The sequence below is a fragment of the Prionailurus bengalensis genome, chromosome C1 (assembly GCF_016509475.1).
Source record: "Prionailurus bengalensis isolate Pbe53 chromosome C1, Fcat_Pben_1.1_paternal_pri, whole genome shotgun sequence".
Taxonomy (NCBI): domain Eukaryota; kingdom Metazoa; phylum Chordata; class Mammalia; order Carnivora; family Felidae; genus Prionailurus; species Prionailurus bengalensis.
This window is the reverse complement of record NC_057345.1, coordinates 104,599,759-104,621,277: the sequence shown is the minus strand read 5'-3', so window position 1 is coordinate 104,621,277 and position 21,519 is coordinate 104,599,759. Positions and strand designations below refer to the sequence as shown.

Genomic DNA, 21,519 nt, shown 5'->3' with positions numbered 1-21,519 from the left:
GAGTGATCTTTCTCAAACACAAAGCTAATCATCTTGCTTCCTATGGCTCAGAAGGTAACCTACTAAGCACAGTATAGCGAGGACCCACCACCCCTTGCTCCTGCCCGTCTCTCCAGCCTCAGTTCTGGCAGGATTTATGCCCTATTTTCTAGTCACATCCTATTTGCAGTTCTTCCTGGAACCAAGCTCTGCTTCCCTCTGGGACCCCCTTCCCCTTCCACCTGGCAAACCCTCATCATTCAAAAGAGATTGTGACTTTCTCTGTTGTTCCTTTCCTTACCTCTTTGTGTAAAATACTTTTCTACTAGAGCCCTCATTATTTCCTTGTTATTTGTCTCCTCCCACTAGGCTATACTGGCATATTCATCTTTGTATCCCTAGAGCCTGGTCCAGTCCTGGGCACTGACAGGTGCTCAGTAAAGGATGGTGAGTAGCTTGAAGGCAGGGACGGTATCGTATTTATCTTTGTATATTATATCCAGTATAATGGCTAGCAATGAATTGCCAATTGACTGTTGAATTAGACTAATTCATTAATCTTAATGAATTAGAACGGACACTGGTAAGAGGAAACTAAAGAGATTGTAACGACACCTACCTGCTTTAAATGAACTGAAGCTACTGGGACAAATTACATTGAGATGAATCATCTACCCATGGTACTGAGAGAGAAAACTTAGAATTGCTACTTTTAAGAAACCATGGAGAAGACGAAGGCAATGACTTCTTGAGTGTTTACCATATGCCAGGCATTGTGCTGTGTCTTACACACAGTTTCAGATGTGCTAGAAGCTTGGAGATGGCAAACTGTAGATTCTGCTGTGAATGCTGGGGCCAATCCACCTGCTGGCCCATCGCGTACTGTGTGTGTGTGTTTGTGTGTATGTAAGATTACAATTTAACAAAATAGAGAACAGGGGTAATTTGAGAATGGAATGAACTACTCAGGAAAAAGTTTCTTCCACTGCTAGGGATGTTCAAACACAGGCACGGCTGATTTCCTGGTGAGAAATGATGCATCTGATAGATGATTACTCTAGTTGATTTAAGGTCCTTTCCTCTGTCAAAATCTGATGAAGGGAGAATACAGTGATGGGGCTAAGACAGTTTCAGCAAACTTTAAAAAACTTTCTGGCGTATTCTAGGCAGGAGGGATGGAGAGGGCATTCCAGTATAAGAATCTGCAACATATTCCACTGTAAAGAATGCATCAGGCACTGCCTTTATTTTTCCTTCCAATCTCCTCAGACTTTTTGAGGAAGGCTCTTTTTCCAGGTCATTGTCTCTTCATGGTGCTCTCAATATATGACTCCAGCAGGAAGATGGTTTCATCCACTTGGATCTCACTGGCATCCAACCTGAGTGAAAAAGGGAAAGCGTTTTCCAGACTGAACATTCATGAGCATATTTAAGATCGGAGGCCATGGAAAATGGACTTGAAGGCACTTTAAGACATAGTTTGAAGGCAGAGGTGACGGCAAAGGTCTAGAAAATAAGTGATGGAGGCCTGCATGAGGACCAAGATGAAAGGCCAGATTGAGGCACACTACTGAGCTTAAATCAACAGACTTGGTGAATAAGAGTGTGGTAAGGGAGAAGAAGCTGAAGATGCTTTCAGAGTTCTTAGCTTAGGAAAACAGGTGGATTAAATTCTGCCAGTCGAGCTGGGGAGGAAGACAGTGAGTTTAGGATTGCTTGGGTGAAGTTGGAGTGTTAGCAGGGTATCAAGGTGGATTTTTCTGAAAGGTATTTTGAAACATAGGTCTGAACTTTATGATACTTACTTGTTGACATTACGCTTCAGGGTTTCTAGCTGCTGGCGTTCAGGGGCTGTGATCATTTCCTCTATTTCTTGTAGCTGTGCGTCCTCTGCACCTGTAGCCTGCATAGATGCAATAATGGCTTCTACCCTCTGTGACTTTTCCAGCAGACGCCTGTCAGACAAACACAACTCTGAGGTATGTCCCCTAGCCTGGGAGATTCTCTTACCTGTTAGCCTTATGGCAGAACTCCCCCATCTCCCACGTTCCTGATCAAATAGATACTGTCACCCACTAACCAGTTTTTACAAATTTAACTAAATATACGACTTCACTCCTCAAACTCTTACTGCCTCTCATCTGTTTAATGCCAGTTTGTACATTTCTCATAAATTTAATCTGCCAAATTATTTTACTGGGGGTATATTAGAGCAGTTTAGACTAATGTATGATTTATGTCAACCCAAGACAATATTTCAATGCGACTAGACTGGTTATTGTCTCTTTTGGTCTCTATTTCCACAGGAAATTTCCCTTCAAGACTTTGACCTTGAAAAATGTAATTACTCAATTGAAAATGCTACTTACTTGTTCTCTTTGGTTTCAAACTGTCTCCTTTCTATTAAGTTGGCTATGCTCTGAGGGGAGAGAAGAAACACAGAAATGCACATGGTTCTATTTAAGTAGCTCAAGTAGAATAGCTAAAGGGGGCATGAGGGTGAGACTTGTCCGGTGGAAGGAATGGGGAGAAGGTCCAGAAGCAGTTACCTTGTAGCACCTGTGCAGCAACATTCGGGCAGCTGACAGGATGTTCACAGTATATAAATAGAAGGTCCTGGATGGGGCATGGTCTGGCGTTTTGGGAATTTCCTATTTGTCCACAGAAAGACAGAAAAGAGAAATCAGACTCTTCTTTAGAACTGGCAGAGTAAACGCCTGTCCCATCCAGAGCTACTCAACCCTTTCTTTCACTTATATTCTTCTCTTCTCCAGTCATTCAGCATCTGGGTTTATCGCAAAATCGGCCACATGAAGAGATTTGTCTATATGATTGTTGGCATCCTCAGTGGGGAAGAAAGAGAAGGCAACTAATGCTTACTGATTGTATTTGATCTTTAAGCTAAACCACGTTATTTTTATTACCACCATCCATCACATTAAGGATGAGAAAAAATGACGGTAGGTACTTTGCTCAATATAACTGAATCAGGGGCAGAATTGAGATTCTGTTTCGTCATAGGGTATACTACATGGCTCTGCATGTAGTGAAGACCCAGAAGATGCTGCTGAGAAATTTAATCTATAATAAACTTAATGCCTGAAGAAAGGACAAATCGCAGGGACTAAGAGCTGAGGAATAAAGGGTGATTCTGGGGTGATTTCTTGGCCGTGCCTCTTTTCAACTAGGCCACTTAAAGCTCCCCAATTCTTTTTCAAGTTCTTACTATGTCTTGGTTAATCTTTTTTTTTTTTTTTTTTTTTTTTCATCTCACAGCTGGACAGAGAGTTTGCTTCGGGCTCAGGATGTTTGCCTCAGAAGTTTCTATCACCCTAGGCCAGCTCCACTGGTTGGTGACCATTATGCCACTGGTTACCTGGAGTGATATGAAATTTTCTGAGAGCATCTTATAAAGCATATCCTTTGCCTCCTTTGCTGGAATCATTGCAAAGTCTTCTACCTGTTTCTGCTCCAGGTGTTTCTTTTGCAAAACTAGACGGAATATTCTGGCACAGCGAGACCCAAATCTGGAAAGGAATAAAGAGAGTAAATGGCATACCAACATAGGTAAGTTTTAGCTCCGAGTCACAAATGGCAGCTGCTCTGTTTCCATGTGTGGGGCCAGGGCCAGAGAGAGGAGCAGTGGTCAGGGAGTTCTCTCACAACTCCAGACTGGTGATGGTACTGCTGACCACACTGCTGACTCCCGTGAGTACCTCAGTTCCTGCATTTGTAAGGAAAGGCTTTAGGAAGTCTGGTTAATTGGCATCACTGGGAATTAAGCAGGAGGATATTTAGGGTGAAGAGTAGTGGTGGGTGGGATCTGTAACAGTCCAGTGGAAAAATGGGGCAAGATGCACCGAGATGTATCTACATTGCTTGCTTACAGAATGATCAAATTGTTTATTCAAATGGAGTGTGGAAAGGAAGTGTCAGACCCCAACCCTGAGCAGGGTGATCTCCTTACCTCTCCTGTACGACAGACTCCAGAGTGGCCGTGGCTAGGGATCCTAGAGCTTTATGCAGGTCTTCACATAGAAGATTAAGGTCAGTAACGTTCTGGCCTGGTCACTGGGATCTTAGTTTTATTCCTAAGTCTCTAAGTTAAAATTTAAATGCAATTTTATCTTTCACATTGGTCTTACTTATAGTATGAAAATATTTCAATACCTTCATTTACTAGGATTTAAGTCAGGGTTTTGTGGAACTAAAATTTGGTTATTTAAAAGTCCTTTTTACTTCTTTATCATCTAATGTAGTAGTTCGGTTTTCTGAATTATTTAGTATACTGAATATTATCCAGTCTCTTCTTTCATAAGTCACTATTCTGTTTCATAGTTCAGGTTGCCCAACAGTAAGGAAATAACTGGTAAGGATACTGATGACATACATTCCTCCACCACTGTCGCCAGACTTTCCAACAAACTCTAGCTATTAAAAAAAAAGAGAGAGAGAGAGAGAGAGAGAGAGAGTGTTAACTGAATGGAAAGTCCAGTGATTCTGTTTCCAAAGGAGCAAATCTGGCCAAGAGTCTGCAGCAGGTAGCCCTCCTATCTGTCTGAGCTGGCCAGGTAGAAAATGAGGCTCCCACAGGATACCAGGTTTCAGTGGCAGAAATAAATTGTAAACATAGCAGAAAAAAGAAACAAACAAACAAACAAACAAAAAAACAGAAAGAAAGAAAGCAAATTCAGACTTACTGGATCGTCTGCCAGTAGAGTGAGATACTGATCGAGAACTTGTTTAGAGATGTTATAGCCAACAGGCAGGGATCTAAAGATCTATGGAGCAAAAGAGATGGTGAAAATGGGTTTGGGAACTTAGAATTGCTGACATTACTGAGATAAAGATGTTTTAATTTTAGGTATCAGAAGTATAAATATGTCCAAATGTATAGCAGCATTGTTTGTAAGAGTAAAAAACTAGAAACAATCCAAATGCACAATAATAAGCAACTGATTAAAATAAAGTACAGCATGGCTACTAAGTGGAATATGATACTGCCATTATGAAAAATGAGACAGATTTAAATATACAGACATGAAAAAGGTGGCTTAGATATACTGTCATATGAAAAAAGCAACTTTAGAACAGTATGTAAAGTAAAATCCTATTTTTTTTGCTAAATATATATATATGTATATCTACATAAATGTGACAGTAAAGATAAGTACCAACTATTAACAGGAATCCCTGGGGCTGGGATCATACAAAACTATATATTTAAACTGAGGTATTGTTATACATAGTAACAAGTCCAGATCTTAGAGGTTCAGTTTGATGAGTGTTGACAATTATACCCACAATAAGATACAGAACATGTCCATCATTCCTAAAAGTTTAGGGGGGGCTACAACTTAAAAAAAATTATGCATTTCTATGCTGTCTGAATATAGGTCATGTAATAATTTTTGTCAAAAGAAAAAACCCTGAAATCTTTGTTATGTAACAAGTTCAAAAAATTTTAATATAAAATGAAAATATAATTATAGTTAATATGGATACATATTGTTATGAAATTAAATATGTTATTTGATACATTAAGTTTTTCATGTTTTAAGAAAGACATACATTAAAAACAAATCTGAAATACACAAAATGAATATACTCAACAAAACAAATGTAAGGGACCAAATAATGTTTGAGCACCAACAAAGGTTCTCAGATTCCAAATAGTGGAGTCTAAGAACAATTAGGAATAGCTTGTACTTTGACCAAGGTAATGGTTTAGGTTTTTAAAGGCTAGATCCCTAGAGACCAAATATTTTTTTCTTTAAAAAAAAAATTTTTTTTTTAATGTTTATTTTTGAGACAGAGCGAGAGACAGAGTGCAAGTGGCAGAGGGTCAGACAGAGGGAGACACAGAATCCGAAGCAGCCTCCAGGCTCTGAGCTGTCAGCACAGAGCCTGATGTGGGGCTCGAACTCATGAACCATGAGATCATGACCTGAGCCAAAGTCAGATGCTTAACCAACTGAGCCACTCAGGTGTCCCTCTTTCTTTTTTAAATGTTTATTTATTTATTTTAAGGGAGAGAGAGAGAGAGAGAGACAGACAGAGAGAGAGAGAGAGAGAGAGAGAGAGAGAGAGAGAGAGAGACAGGGAGAGTGAGCAAGGAAAGGGCAGAGAAAGGGAGAGTGAGAATCCAAAGCAGGCTCTGCATAGTCAGTGCTGAGCCCTGTCAGTGCAAGAGCCAGGGCTTGATCTCATGACCATGAAATCAGACCTGAGTTGAAATCAAGAGTTGGATGCTTAACCAACTGAGCTATCCAGGAGCCCCAAGGCCAAATAATTTCAGCACTACCATCTGAAGAGAATCCCTGTCCTACCTGAAACAATAAAAACTCGTTCAAAGGCTCAGACCTCAACCTAATCCCAGGCTCTATGTAGAAGAATTATAATATCCCATGGTGTGTCAGAAAACTAGTACAAGAACACGAAAGTCACCTCATTGGAAGACAACGGCTGGGTGAAGGGAGCAGTAGAGGGAGTGGTAATCTCACTCATCCGAAGCATAGTCCGCACGATCTCGCTGCTGGTCTGGGTTTGAAAAGTGAACTGGAATTCAGAATTCACTCTGCTGTGCTGGCTCTGGCTATATGCCAATGGCCACATCTGGCAAATAAGTGAATGTTCCTGATCCAGGCCACTGTCCCACCCACTCAGATATCACCTGGTCCATCCTGTTGGCAACTGCGCTGACAATGGCTTGGTCACGGAAGTGCTGGTGGAATCTGTCAAGGTTGGCCTGCCAATAAATCCCATCATCTGGAATGGGCTGAGGAGGAGAAAAGGATTAAAGAGAAACATTTCGATACAGAAAATATGGTGAAGAATTTTGCGGGGGAAGAACTGGATTTAGCTGTTCACTATTTCTTTTCCTATTCAGTAGCAACTACATGGACTGGACAAAAATCATCCAATCATGTGGCATAGTGCCTTGACAAGACAAACTCACAATACCCAACTTTAGATTCTCTAAACTCACCTCTAATCTTTCTCTGTCTGAACTCTTAAGTCTCCCATTTACCCCTCTCTTCCTGCTCTCAGCATATGACCTTGCCTCTTATTTCAGAGAGAAAACAGGCAGTCTTTTTTCTGGCATAAGCTGTTACCACTGTCCAATGACTGAAGTGAAGTGAAGCCTCAGAAGGGGATGGCAAGGGAGTTCACACTGCTAGTTTATTCCTGGCCAATATTTAATGAAGTTCATAATCCTCCTACTTCTCAACCAAGGACCTTGTCAACTCTCTTGGGGCTTGTTATCTTTGTGCTCTTTCTGCCCATCAGGGTGAGGACTCCTAATCAAGAAGCCCCATTACCTCTTTGTTATCTGTGCCATGTTTTGGTCTTTTGGCCTTCGGCTCCCCAGCAGCATCTTCATCAGATGATCTTCTCCTTTTACCTTTTCCTGCCAAATAAAACAGGTGACTAGTGAGGCTCATCTCATATGAAGACAGGAAATCACTGAACGTAAGAGCAGGTGTCCCTCCATCCCAAGATACCTCCAGCTGCCTCTAGGCTAAAATTGCTGAGGAGCCACAAGAAATTCAAGTTGGAGTGCCTGGGTGGCTCCGTCGGTTAAGCGTCTGACTTCAGCTCAGGTCATGGTCTTGTGGTCTGTGGGTTCAAGCCCCACATCGGGCTCTTTGCTGACAGCTTAGAGCCTAGAGCCTGCTTCGGATTCTGTGTCTCCCTCTCTCTCTGACCCTCCTCCGTTCATGCTCTGTCTCTCTCTGTCTCAAAAATAAACATTAAAAAATAATAATAAAAAAAAGAAATTCAACTTAATGATGAAGCCATTTGAAGGCTCCATATAGTCACAAAATTAAGTCTTAATCTTTCTCCCTCAAACTGCTCCTGCTCCAATGCTTCCTTTCAGTAAGCGGGACCATCCTCCTCCCCCATATGCAAGTCAGACACACAAATGTCATTCTTGGTACTTCTGTCCTCTTTACCCCTTCTAGATATAATTTTTCAATGGGTTTGTCAACATTTATTTTTGCCCCATCCTTTCTGCAGGCAGAAAATTCTTTTAAAAATGCAAATAAGGTCATGTCACTTCCTTTAAATCCTTTGGTGGTTTTTCTTTGCTCTTAGGATAAAAAAGTTGCTGTAGAAGGTCTTGCACGATCTAGCCCCTGCTTATCTTTTTTTTTTTAAGTTTATTTATGTATTTTGTTTTTTTTTAATTTTTTAATGTTTATTTATTTTTGAAGGAGACAGAGTGTGAGCAGGGGAGGGGAAGAGAGAGGGAGACACAGAATCGGAAGCAGGCTCCAGGCTCTGAGCCCGTCAGCATAGAGCCCGACGCGGGGCTCGAACCCACAAACCGCGAGATCATGACCTGAGCCGAAGTTGGACGCTCAACCGACTGAGCCACCCAGGCGCCCCAAGTTTGTTTATGTATTTTGAAAGAGAGGGAGAGAGAACCACTCCCAAGCAGGCTCTGTGCTGTCAGCATGGAGCCTGATGTGAGGCTTGATCTTACCAACTGTGAGAGCATGACCTGAGCTGAAATCAAGAGTCAGAAGCCACCCAGGTGCCTCCCTGCCTTTCTATCCTTATCTCATAGTTCTCTTACCTTTGCTCACCATGATTTAACTACACTGACCCATTTTTTACTTCCTCAAATAACCTATTTTTTCCCCCTCACTGCATACTATTCCTTTTGCCAACAATGTTTGTCCTCTGAACCCCTTCGTACATCACGTCACTGGTTAGTTCCTACTTTTGCTTCAAATAGTAGTTCAAATGCCACTTTTTTTTTTTTTTAATTTTTTTTTCAATGTTTATTTATTTTTTGGGACAGAGAGAGACAGAGCATGAACGGGGGAGGGGCAGAGAGAGAGGGAGACACAGAATCGGAAACAGGCTCCAGGCTCTGAGCCATCAGCCCAGAGCCTGACGCGGGGCTCAAACTCATGGACCGCGAGATCGTGACCTGGCTGAAGACGGACGCTTAACCGACTGCGCCACCCAGGCGCCCCTCAAATGCCACTTTCTTAAAGAAGCATGTGTTTTAAACCTTGATAAATCTGGTCCCGTTATATGTTTTCATAACACCACATACTTTTCCTTCATAATACTTACCACCGTTAGTTACATATCTATGTGGTTATTTGATTAATGTAAGTCTCTTACATTAGACTTAAGGCCCAAAAGGTCAGGGACTTGTTTATCATTTTACACCAGAGAATAAATCCTTGGTAACTGCTCGATGGATTCATTCATTCATTTAATGATCATTGAGGAAAAATCCACAATTAGGGCATGTCACAGTTCTAGGGGGTCAGAATTCCTTACCTATCAAGCTCAGTTTAGGAACCAAGTACATGTCCTTTTCACTGATGACAAGAATGGGGGCAGGTGGTGGCGGCCCAGGGTCTGAATTCTCAGTAACAGGCACCCAGGGGCAACGCTGCACAAAGTGTGTGTCTGCTAGTCGCACAAATGTGTTTGATACCTCAGAGTAGTCCATGGTCTTGCCATCTGTACAACAGGAGGAAAGAGGCAGGTGAGATGGCCTAAGTTAGCTGCGGGTCCACTCCTGCAGTCAGCTAACCTATGTTTTTGCTAACAGCTGTGGATACAGTACTGACCCTCCATAGTCTCTGTAAGCCGGTCTGCCACCTTCTTCACAACAGCTGACATTGTCATTTTGCCATTCAACAGCAGCTCCTCAACAATGAGCTCTCCAGTGTCACTGTACAGTGTTTTGGCAGTATAGATGTACCGGGGATACCTAAGCATTCGCAACACTCGGCTGCACTGGGCTTCATACTCCACTACGCCACGTTTGTGCACTTGATATATCACCAGGTTGTGCTGGATGAGCACACAAAGGGCTTTTTTGACCTAGTTGGGACCCAAAAGAAAGGAAAGATCTGAAGACACAGCTCATTTGTGTTGCCAATTTTTGTCCAACAATTTACTAAGTATTAGGAGATGGCTGGCTAAGAACCTCTGTGCTTCTTCCTTCCCTCCACTGGAACAGTGATTAAGAATCACATGTCAATGGAAGAAATCAGCAAGATTTCTCATATTTCCTCTGATCGTTCAAAGTACAATGTACTTTCCTTCCATTGTACTCATTCCTTAAAGGTAGCACTGAGATTAATAGACTCATTATGAATAAATGAGGTCTGACATAATAAGAGCAAAGATTTGCCCAAGAAGCCGTGATGAGCCACCTTGAGAAGAACCTTGAGGCCTATATCTCTTCCCACCCCCCCGCCCCCACCAATAACACTGTTTTGAACCTAGGGGAGACTCTCTCCCTTTTCTATTTTGTGGGGTAAGGAGCAACAATATTTAAAGGTAGGTAAACGAATGAAAGCAAATTAATATTGTCTACACATACCTGATCCAGCGATGTTCCTGTGTCGTGGGCAATTACTCTTAATGGCTGGCTGCCAGTTCTGATTAGGTGGACTCCTATTTTTTCTACAATCTCTCCAAAATGCTCTTGCAGCAACAAAGAACAAAGTTTAATTTCTGCTTGAGTCATTGTACCAAGGAGTCTCAGAGCTAGGGGGGAAAAAAGCTATATGATGGAAAGTTTTTCTTTTATGCTGGAAGCAGAGCTGCTGAGTGCAAATTCATGTACTTTCTGGGGGCAATTTTGACATTACATATCAAAAGGCTTAATTAACATCTTGCATACCTTCAACCTAATAATTTCATTTTAGATACTCTGTCTCAAAAAAATAAATAAAAGATGTCACTGTACTTCTCCTTAGAATACTGATATACTGGAAACAACCTAATGTCTAACAATAAGGAGTTAATTCAGTAAATGATGGCACACCCATACAATGGAATACTACGCCACCATTTAAAACAAAGTTTATGTACGAGCATAGAAAATTGTTCATTAAGTGAAAGAAGCAGGTTACAAAGCAAAATGTAGAGGAAAACTCAATTATTATGAAAAACAAAAAAAGAGAAATATGTGTGCATAAAAAAAAAAAAAAGACAAAAGACTCGAAGACTATATGTCAAATTGACCTTGATGGGATTATGTGTGATTCTAATGTTCTTCAAAAATTGTTGTAGATGGTATTGCAATGTCATAGACCTTAAATTCTATCTATACTTCATTTGCTTGGGAGAATTAAGGCCACTGTTCACAGCCCACTGGGAGTGAACAGGTAATGGCATTCCCAGTCCATCAAGGAAATGACAACTTAGAAAAATAAAGTAAAACTTCTCAACTGGGTGTTTCAAATAGATGAAATATGTTGTCTGAAGGGCAGTATTTAATTCTGAAATTTCTACTTCTTGACAAAGTAGACACAAACAGAAACAGACATAGTTGACTCTACATACAGTATGATTACTTCCTTATTATCCCAAGTGCTACCAAACACTGGTTTGTTCATGTATTCTCCCAAATCCCCAGAGATCAAGTCTTTGCCTCTCTGCCTCAGTATTCCCACCCACACGTCTTCCGCCAAGCATCCTCAGAAAAGGACTTCCAAGGAGCTCAGCTCCTGACTCTGCACACCCTTCACGCAGCTTCCCCTTCCGGACTTGGTCCCTTGGTCCAGAGACAAGGCCGCTTCGCCCACTAACCTCCGGGTCAATGCAGTCTAATGCCGCCGCGTAGCCCACGGTGGCTTCTTGCGGCTCCCGCTGGCCGCCGGGGCAGAGGGGGAGCCCACGGCCTCGCACGCCAGCGCGCGGATGACCAGTAGGAGGGAAAGGGAAACAAGGCGTGCCGCTCTACCCCAGAGTTTCAGTGGTTTCCGGTGACGCTCTTTCTTTATTCTCGCTGGAAGGCTGGAGGACCTGCAAGCCGCTGTCTGAAGAGCCGGCGGGCGGGCCGCGGCGGGCGGACTCTCCTTCCTGCGCCTCTCTGGTGCCGGGAGGCGGGCCGCGGAGTCGCCGTCCGCGCCGCCGGCTCGCTGGGCCCGGCGGACTCACGTGACCGACGCGGGCGCTGGAGCTGCGGGCCGCCCTGAGGAAGCGGCGGCGGCCGAGGCGGCGACCGCAGCCGGGAGGTAGCGGCCTGACGAGGGACGGGCCGCTGCCCTCTCGGACAGCCGCGGCGGAAGAGAAAGATGGCGGAGGCCTCGGCAGCCGGGGCGGGCGCGGGCGCCGCTGTTGCCGCGCACCGGTTTTTCTGCCACTTTTGCAAGGGCGAGGTCAGCCCCAAACTACCGGTAAGAGCCCCGTGCCCTCTGCGCTTGGGCCTCCGCGTGGATTCCTCGCCCCGAAGTCCCCGAATGGGTCTTAAGCTTCCTGCACAGCCCGGATTCCTCTGACACCCGTCTCCCAAATACCCGCTGCTCACTGTTCTCCGGTGGCTCGTCACAGACCCCGGGCGTCCCGGCCCCGGCTCCGGAGCTCCCGCCCAGCCCTTTGCCCGCTCGGATGCTCCACCTGCCCCTCTCTTCCTCTCGTCTCTTGACCCTCTCCCCTCCATTTTTTTTGTCTGTCTTAGCAAGTTCTCTGACAACTCTTCCTTCAATTTTCTTTCCCTCTTTTTCACCTTGTCTCCTTCCCACGATGACCTCTCTTTCCCCCTCTCGGTACTCTTTCTGCAGTTGTTTCTCATCTACCTCTGTGGCCTTTTCCACTTTTAACCAGATCCCCCCCTCCCCCTTCTCCAGTGGAGCCAAATAGCGGATTGCTGAGGATTGTCCCTATTCGGTTGTCCCTAGGGAAGGAAGGAAGCAAGCACAGAGAGAAAAAGAGGGTTGGAAGGTAGCTCTGGGGAGGTGAGGGGGGATTTGCTCTTCATTGGTTTCCAAGGTTCTTGTGAAAGTGAAAACAAGTGTCCTAATGACTTGCAGACGGCCTGTGCTCCCTGTCACTATTGAAGGGAATGGCTTTGGGAAGAAGGCAGGACATATTGTTGCAGCTTGGTTATTTTGGTTGTCCTGTTGCCCGTGTCTTATAGCAGCACCTCCCTTACTTGTCCCCTTCTCCAATCCTGCCTATTTACTTAATAAAAAGATCCAGGACAGAATGCTGGGGACTGCATCCTTTGACATAAAATTGGTTTTCACCAGTTTTCTGCCAGACTGTCTGTTAGCCTCTAGAGAGGTAGTGCTGTGATTGTAAGGAATGTGCTTCTGCAGCAGGCGAGCCGGCTACAACCCTTCAAACCCAGCTCTTTTGGGTTGGGTTATAAGCTACTGCAAGGGGACCCACAGGGATGAATGGTAATTCTGCCCTTGGCCAGCCATCTTTAGAATCAGTTACGGTCGTTCTTTTCCTTGGCAGTATGCAGGTTCAGCCTTAAGACAGGGTGGCTACATCAGGACTCACCTCCGTGTTTATAGTGTCTCCGATGCAGTCTGTGAGAAAGCCTGCTAAAGTATGTCTGCTTGTCTTATTTCTTAGAAACAAATGAAGTCTAGTGAATTAAGGGTATTAAGGGCCTAAAGGGTATTTAGCCTTTTCACCTAAAAGTTCGCACTTTTCAGGCTTCTATGGCATTTTCTTCCCTCTGTTTTTGCCCCACCCCCTATAACTCCAGGGTCATAGTTGCATCTATGTGGTATTTCACTTTTGCTTGCTGATTGGGTTGTGTATGCGTGTGCACACTTTTTGCCATATTTCAGTGCTAAGAAGAGCCGATGCCTTGTTTTTTTTTTCTTTTTTGCTTGTTTTTGTTTTTTGTTTTTGTTTTTTCTCTTTTTGCCAGCAGACACCAGCACCTCCAGAAATCTCTCTTAACCACAGAGAGGGAGCCTGGGATTCAGCCGGTATGTGTGACCAGTGACAGGCTGAATGTGATGCCTTGTTGAACATTGGGGTCTTCCAGTGTTTAAGTGCTGTTTGCTGTTTGCCTTTAAAAATGAGAAAACAGTCTAACTTGCCACAATTTCTTCTCTTCTCAAGTCCCCACTTCATGCTTTTGATAAGAGATAGTTTGAAAGACTTAGTAGGTGTTTTTTTAAGTCTTAGTTCGATGACTTTTTAGTCTCATTTATTTTCTGTCATACACTATTTGTAAGTTGAAACCCAATGCAATTAAATATAACTGAATACTTCCGGTGTACATATTAGTTTCTCAGCTGAAAGTCCTGGGGGCAGTACCAAGGAATACATGGTTCCTGCCCTTAAGGACCTCACAGTTTTGTTGGAAAGACCAGACAAACATGGAAAAAAGTAACAACATAGGTGAATGAGGATGGATAGTTCATGGTTTAGAATTCAGTGAGAAGGGGAATATGGGAGCGTTGGTGATGTGAAGTCAGGGAAGAAGCGACAGTTGAGATTGCATTTAGATTGAGTTTTGAAGGATTGGTAGAATTCAGATTGAGGAGAGTAGCTGGACTGCAGTAGAAAAGAGTAAATTGAGGAAGAAGGAAGAAACGCTTAGTAAATCATTGTTGTCATTCATTTTTAGAAAAAGGTGCAGTGTAGTCAGGGGTATGGTTTTGATTCACAGATGAGCCAGCGAGTTTCATCTTGTTTCCTGGCTATTTTCTATATCCTTAACCCTAGACTGTCACCTTGAACATGTTGGTTGTAAGAACGATCAGGTCAGTAAGTATCTGATTCAGTACAAACTTGACTCTGCTACTGAAAAACCAACTCAAACACTGGTAAGTCACTGATCTGATTTCCATATACATAGGAAAACATTGAAAAGTTTTTTAAAAGTGATTTTTTTAATGTAAACTTGAGATTCCTTTCATTGTAATACTTAGCATACAGTCGGCATGCGTTGTTTCTTGAACTGGACGAATGTTATGGGAAACCAGATGTCTTTCTGAGGGTGTACAGAGCCAGGTTTTCTGGAATAAAGCTCTTCTTTGTCTAGATTTAGTTTGCATCTCAAAAGGGTACTTACTCTTGTGCTAGTTGGATCACAAGAACAGTCATCCCTGAGTGCTGTCCTTTCTGAACACCAGAAGTGGACTATTGAGTTTTATTGTCAGCTTTTAATGAGCTAGTGCTAGGTGGGTTTCTTGACCCAGTCAGTGGGAAGAAGGCCTGCTTCAGAACCACCTCATCTCTTGCCAATTTATTCACCCTGTAGAATCATAATGGTGTTCAGTGGGACTGAGTTGCAAGGTTTTGGAACTCATTTCTTTTGCCTTCCCCAATTTCCAGGGTATAGAATTTCTTTAAAATAATTTTTTTTAATATTTATTTATTTTTGAGAGAGAGATAGCATGAGTTGGGGGAGGGACAGAGAGAGAGACACACACAGAATCTTAAGTAGTTGTGCTGACAGCTCAGAACCGGATGTGGGGTTCGAATCCACAGACTGTGAGATCATGACCTGAGCCAAAGTCGGATGTTTAACCGACAGAGCCACCCAGGTGCCCCTAGGGTACAGAACTTCGATTCATTTGGAAGTGTGTGCAGGTAATAGCAATAGCTTACCCAAACGGTTTAGCCCTGAAACTCCCCTTAGGTTTTTGTTTATTGTTTTTCTTGTCAGACCTACTACTATGAAAGATTCATGAGCCCAGCTAACTTTAATGTCTGTATTAAAATAATTTTGGTGATAACGTCTGAGAGAGATTGGAGTATGCCTAATGCTCTATAGGTTAAACCAAATTTAGTTGAATAAATTTGGTGAAATAACACGTCTTCCTGCTAACCCTGTTCCATCCATTTTAGCTTTGTGTGTCTTTGGTTTGGATACTCCCAGATAAGAGAAGAAAAGATTCGTTTAGAAAAAAGATACAAAGAAATGAGGAGAAATAAAAGAGAATTTTAGAATGAAAATATATTCAATGGTACTGTTATCGTTAGACTTCATCAAAGAGTCTCTATTCTAGAAGTGACTATGGATTTAGGAACTTCTCTTACTGAAAAGTATTTCCCTGTTTACAGTGAAAATAATTTCAGTGAAATTTGGATTTTAAAATAAGAGAATTTGATTATATGGTTTAAAGCCTTTAAGGTTTCAAGTTTACATATGATTGGGTAAGTGGCATTGTGTATTTTTGGGTAATTTAAAATTATTTTCAAGTCACAGCAGAAGCTTCTACCTCACCTGATGTCCTATCAAGAGACAACGTGAAGCTGAGACTAATGGGGATACTATGCTACATTGAGGGATGACTGAGTAGTACCATATAGGGCTGTGTCATGGAATGTAAAGGTGTCATTCCATCTGCACATTACCCTGCCCCTCTTTTAAATCAAGGCCAGACAATATTACCTGAGATGGAATCTGGTAGGGTTTTCATTAAACAGGTGAGAGAAATCATATGCAGAGTAAACTCCTTTTGGTATTGATGAAATGAGGGTGTTTCTTAAGTGTTTTATGGAGATCAGAGTATCCAAATCCGGAAAGAGACCAGTCTAATTAAGGACTGCCAGTGTATTCCCTCTGAGACTCTGCCTGAAGGAACTAACAGGCTTCTCTCACATCTCCTTATTATATCACCTTTGCTCTAATAAAATGTCATTCTTGTCAATAAGTAATGTTACCTTCTTTGGTTCTTTACCAGGTACTATACGAGGGATTATCGTTGTGTGCTTATAATAACTCTAATACAGGAAAACTTTCTAACCACTCCATAATAAGAGTAGCTAAAGAGTACAGTTCTTGTTTTAATTAAAAAAAAATTTTTTTAAAGTACATTTCTTAAAGATTTTGTGACTCTTAAAACTCTAAGCCTACTGACTTTGCTATTTAAGTTGCATGATTCATACAAAGATCCCAGAGCAGTGTCCATGTAATGTTAGTAGTGTTACCGAACTTTGGAAAGGAATTTAGTGATACGAGCTGGGCCAGAGAGGTTTTATTTTTATTTTTTTATTTTTATAAGTTTATTTATTTTTGAGAGAGATTGGGGAAGGGTCAGAGAGGGAGAGAGAGAATCCCAAGCAGGCTCCCTGCTGTCAGTGTGGAGCCCTACGCAGGGCTTGAACCCATGAACCATGAGATCATGACTTGAGCTGAAATCAAGAGTCAGACAGTTAACCAGCTGAGCCACCCAGATGCCCCTGAGAGGTTATATTTATTTTATTTTATTTTATTTTATTTTATTTTATTTTATTTTATTTCTAAGTATTTATTTTGAGAGCATGTGTGCATATGCATGTGCACGTGGGGGGAGGGGCAGAGAGAGGGGGGGAGAGAATCCAAAGCGGGCTCTGTGCTGTCAGCACAGAGCCCCACTGGGGGCTCCATCCTGTGAACCATGAGATTGTGACCTGAACTGAAATCAAGAGTCGTCGCTCAACTGACTGAGCCACCCAGGTCCCCTGTGAAGTTTTAATTACTAGATATCTTGGATTCTGCTATTGGTGACTCACCAGCTAAAAAGTCTGCTTGATTATCTAGTACTATGTAGCAGTTGCTTATAAATATTGCTTGAATGATAAGTTGAATACCCAATATTTTAAAAGTAGTGGCTTTAGTGTTCTGAGGTCTTTATCAAAAAGGTGCCAGTGCTATAAGATACTACCATGTGAAGTTTCAGTATACAGTGTCAGTAAATATAGTCCCTGCCAGGATCTAGAAATAAGAAATACGTATTCTTATAAGTAGAAGGCTAGTTCTGGCATTGAAATTCTACTGATATGTAGACATGTATATACTGGGGAAATCTTGGGATTTTTTTCAGTATGAGGAGAAACAAAAATATTAAACTTACTGCAGATAAAATCCCTTGTACTTTTTTGGGAAGTACCAACTGGATTCTAATACTTTGTGTTTCTTTATGTTTACTTGGCTTTTTATGACCTTTATGTACACTCAGGGAGAAAATGCTGTAGTCATATTATTTCGAAGAGGAAAGAAGGTGTGGATTGCTTCTAATTCTTTATATATACTCAAATTAGAAGGGGTCTAAGAATAAGCCTATGACTGCTGACTTCCTTCTCTTTTTCTTAAGTTGATTTATTTATTTTGAGAGAGAGTATGTGCCAGAGCCCATGTGAGAGAGGGGGAGAGAGAGGGAGAGAGGGAGAGAATTCTAAGCAGGCTCCATGCTGTCAGTGCAGGCCAGAGGTGGGGCTCCAACTCACAAACCAATCAGTGAGATCATGACCTGAGCTGAAATCAAGTGTCTGATGCTTAACCTAGTGAGCCGTCCAGACGTTCCATGCTGACTTCTTTTTAATCTCTTCACAGTTTAATAATGAGCAATAAAGGAGACAGTGTAAAGCAGTGATTCTCAACTGGGAGCAGTTTTGCCTCCCAGGAGAACATTTGGCAGTGTCTATTGACATTTTTGGTTGTCACAATTGCAGAGAGGGGGAGAGTTGTTCCTGGCATCTAGTGGATAGAGGCTTGGGATGCTGCTAACATGCTGTGCACAGGACAGCTCCCTACAACAAAGAATTATTAGGCCCAAAATGGCAAGAGAGCGGAGGTTGAAGAACCATGGTGTAGAAGGATAAAGAGATTGTCTTCTTGTGTCCATGGTGCTTACGGTTTTGTTGTGATGTGGCTTTTTTTTCTCCCTAATTTTAGGATCCTGATGAGAATTTTCAGTAAGATAATTGAGACCATATAATTTTAGCCAAAGCCCTGATGACAGGGATTATTTAGGACAGCAGTTAGTGACTGCTGTTCCATTATAGCTGTATCTGTTGGGGTCACTTTCTCTCCTTGTGGTTACTGAGACCAGAGGAATTGGATTACTCCTCTCAAGTTACACACTGTAGGGTAACTTCTAAAAGAAAAGTATCCACATTTTTTGTCAGTTGGGAATTAATTGAGGTAGTAACACGACTTGTAACTTAGTAAGACACCTGGAAATTCCAGTTTGAAAACAAAGCAAAAAGCAGACAACAAGCCTAACTTTTAGGTTCTTTATAGCTCATCTTACCACCATTCAAGTTTTAATTTCTCTCATTCTCTTACAGCTCTCTTAGAAGTTTTATGAGCTCAGGAGATTTTGTGTTTAAACGTCTAGTGTCTTTTTTTTTTTTTTTTTTTTTGAGAGAGACTGAGACAGTGTGAGTGGGGGAGGGGCAGAGAGGAAAAGGGATCGAATCCCAAGCAGGTTCCATGATGCCAGAGAAGAGCCTGATGTGGGGCTTGAACTCACTAAACCGTTGAGATCATGACCTGAGCCAACACAAGAGTCGGACGCTCAACTGATTGAGACATACAGGTGCCCCTAAACTTTTACTGTCTTTAAACTCTTGGCAGAGAGGGTGAATTGAATTATCAATCCTTGTTCTGATACTAATTCACTCAGCTGACCACAGCTGAAACACCAGACCCTCTCAGTTTACCTTCATATATACGACTGTAAAATAATATTGGTATGTGCTTCTTGGAAGCCTGAGCATTCAGAGAAATGGAGGTATGTAGTCTTGGATTGAAAGGTAGTATAGGAATGAGCAATAGTTATTCGTGGAGAAATAGGACCCTACCATAGTATAAATGTTTTTTAAAAAATATGTTTATTTTGGGAGAGAGCTTGCCTGAGCAGGGGAGGGGGAGAGAGAGAGAGAGAGGAGAGAGAGAGAATCCCAAGCAGGCTCTGAGCATTCAGTGCAGAGCCGATGGGAGTGTGGGTGGGGGCTTGATCCCATGACTCTGGGATCATGACCTGAACCAAAGTCAAGAATCTGATGATTATCCAACTGAGCCACTCAGGTGCCCCTTAGTAGAAACATTTTGGGTAGTTCTTCTCACAGTTTCACTTACAGAAGTTTAGGTTAGATTCTGAAAGATTTTTAAATCCTTTTTTTTAAGTTCAGCTGTTAGCAAGTCAGAATTCCTTAGAGGTCTGCAGGTGCATGTATATCAAATAGAAGTGAATTGGTTCTGGGGGCGCCTGGGTGTCTCAGTCAGTTAAGCGTCTGACTCCTTTTTTTTTTTTTTTTTAAAGTTTATTCATTTATTTTTGAGAGAGACAGAGAGAGGGAGAAATTGTGTGCGGGGGGAGGGGCGGAGAGAGAGAGGGAGAGAGACAATCTGAAGCAGGCTCTGCCCTGACAGCACAGAGCCTTATATGGGGCTTGAACTCACCATGAGATCATGACCTGAGCCAAAGTCAGATGCTTAACTGACTAAGCCACCCAGGCCCACCCCTCCTCTGACTCTTGATTTCAGCTCAAGTCATGATCTTCAGGTTCATGAGATACAGCCCCATGTGGGGCTCTGCACTATGAGCATGGAGCCTACCTGACATTCTCTGTCTCCCTCTTTGTCTCTCTGCCCCTTCTCTGAGTGTGCTCGCATGCATGTGCAAGTGCTCTCTCTCAAAATAAATAAATATATAAACATTAAAAAAAAAAAGAAATGAATTGGTTCTCATGATTTAAACCGAGCATACTTTTCTTGCATGTTAAATAGATTGTGCAGCCTCTTTTTCCGAATAGGCCAGTTAGTTTTGTTTTCCTTGAAAATCTGTTAAGGTGGGTCATCTCTCTCCTTGACAATTTCAGCAAGTGTCACAGAGAAGTTCTTATAGACAGTGTATCCTGTATTCACCTCTTTGTCACTCACTCTGATGTTGTCTAGATTTGAAATGACTTTAAACCTAGAGAACCATCTTCCAATAAAGATTCCATTATGTTTACTTTTCACCATGCTTCGAATATATATTCTCAAAAGAAAGAGAACATTTCATAGTTACATGCCCTTTTCTACCTCTTTCTGGGTTAACTGAGATCTGCAGGTATCCTACAGTGATGCTGATCTTCTAGCCTCGTGGTTCTCAAACCTATCAGACTCAGTGCCCTCTTTTGATAATAAATATTTTGAAATGCTCTCTTTAATGAAATGAAATTCATATAGTACAATTTCCTACACATACAGTTTTTAAAAAGATAAAATAATTTTCTTATTGTAAGATAAAGGATAAATAAAAAGAAAACAATTCATGATAAAATGATACATATTTCAGTATGTAAGTACTCAGCTGTCCATAATGAAGGTATGTATAATATACTGGATGTTGGCACCAAACGTAGACGTAACAACTACCTGAGTAGACTGTTAAAAGAATATTTGTGGGGCACCTGGGTGGCTCAGTCGGTTGATCTTCTGACTTAGGCCATGATCTCATGGTTGGTGGGTTCGAGCCCCGCATGGGGCTCTCTACTGACGGTTCAAAGCCTGGAGCCTGCTTCGAATTCTGTGTCTCCCTCTCTCTCTGCCCCTCTCCCACTCATTCTCTGTCTCTCAAAAATAAATAAACGTTAAAAATTTTTTAAAATATTTGCAACTTTAATTTTTTTTAACGTTTATTTTTGAGAGAGAGAGCACAAGCAAGCAGGGGAGGGGCAAAGAGAGAGGAAGACAAAGAATCTAAAGCAGTCTCCAGGCCCTGAGCTGTCAGCACAGAGCCCCATCAGGGCTGGAACTCAAGAACTGTGAGATCATGACCTGAGCCAAAGTCGGATGCTTAACCAACTGAGCCACTCAGGTGCCCCAAGAGTATTTGCAACTTTAATACCATGATATGCAAACCACCAGAATGGTGAGCAATTCTTAGAAAAGGCCCAAATAAAGTATATCTTTCTCTGCTTTTACTCAGTTGTTGTTTTTCTGGACATTTAATGCATATTAAAATTATGCAGAAAGACTTGGTGTTTATATATAGAATGGAAGTAGGACCTAGGCTTTCATAAAGATGTTTTTTTAATCTC

At 42.1% G+C, this 21,519-nt stretch overlaps 2 protein-coding genes across 6 annotated transcripts in view; one reads left to right on the top strand and one right to left on the bottom strand.

Moving 5' to 3' along the window:
• Nucleotides 1–1,191: 1,191 nt before the first annotated feature.
• Nucleotides 1,192–11,675, bottom strand: POLR3C (RNA polymerase III subunit C). 3 transcript variants are annotated; one of them, XM_043576046.1, is made up of 15 exons: nt 11,557–11,675; nt 10,343–10,509; nt 9,582–9,837; nt 9,286–9,471; nt 7,302–7,390; nt 6,653–6,757; nt 6,427–6,537; nt 4,680–4,760; nt 4,359–4,410; nt 3,947–4,007; nt 3,356–3,506; nt 2,529–2,630; nt 2,349–2,398; nt 1,785–1,934; nt 1,192–1,358 (listed from the first exon to the last, which is right to left on the bottom strand). In XM_043576046.1, exons 2-15 carry the CDS (start codon nt 10,487–10,489, stop codon nt 1,277–1,279), a joined length of 1,623 nt encoding a protein of 540 aa, XP_043431981.1. In that variant the 5' UTR covers nt 10,490–10,509; nt 11,557–11,675; the 3' UTR covers nt 1,192–1,276. The 3 variants fall into 3 exon arrangements, with proteins under 3 accessions (XP_043431981.1, XP_043431982.1, XP_043431984.1); XM_043576047.1 differs by having other exon boundaries at nt 6,427–6,519; nt 11,557–11,673; XM_043576049.1 differs by lacking the exon at nt 6,427–6,537 and having other exon boundaries at nt 11,557–11,674.
• A 369-nt stretch (nt 11,676–12,044) lies between these two features.
• Nucleotides 12,045–21,519, top strand: part of RNF115 (ring finger protein 115) — an 83,764-nt gene continuing 74,289 nt past the window's right edge. Inside the window, exon 1 of one of the 3 annotated variants that reach the window (XM_043576057.1) lies at nt 12,045–12,146. In XM_043576057.1, the coding sequence (XP_043431992.1) occupies nt 12,045–12,146 (102 nt within the window). Of the gene's footprint in view, nt 12,147–13,553; nt 13,698–21,519 lie in introns of those variants that run through there. The other 2 variants (XM_043576058.1, XM_043576056.1) reach the window with 2 other exon arrangements.

What these genes read in the sequence shown, in the direction of transcription:
- POLR3C (XM_043576046.1), bottom strand. Translation starts at nt 10,489, where the DNA reads ATGACTCAAGCAGAAATTAAACTTTGTTCTTTGTTGCTGCAAGAGCAT. An exon ending in CAGGAACATCGCTGGATCAG is followed by an intron (nt 9,838 to 10,342) that starts GTATGTGTAGAC and finishes GGTCCCAACTAG; the next exon opens with GTCAAAAAAGCCCTTTGTGT. An exon ending in ATGGCACAGATAACAAAGAG is followed by an intron (nt 6,758 to 7,301) that starts GTAATGGGGCTT and finishes TCTCCTCCTCAG; the next exon opens with CCCATTCCAGATGATGGGAT.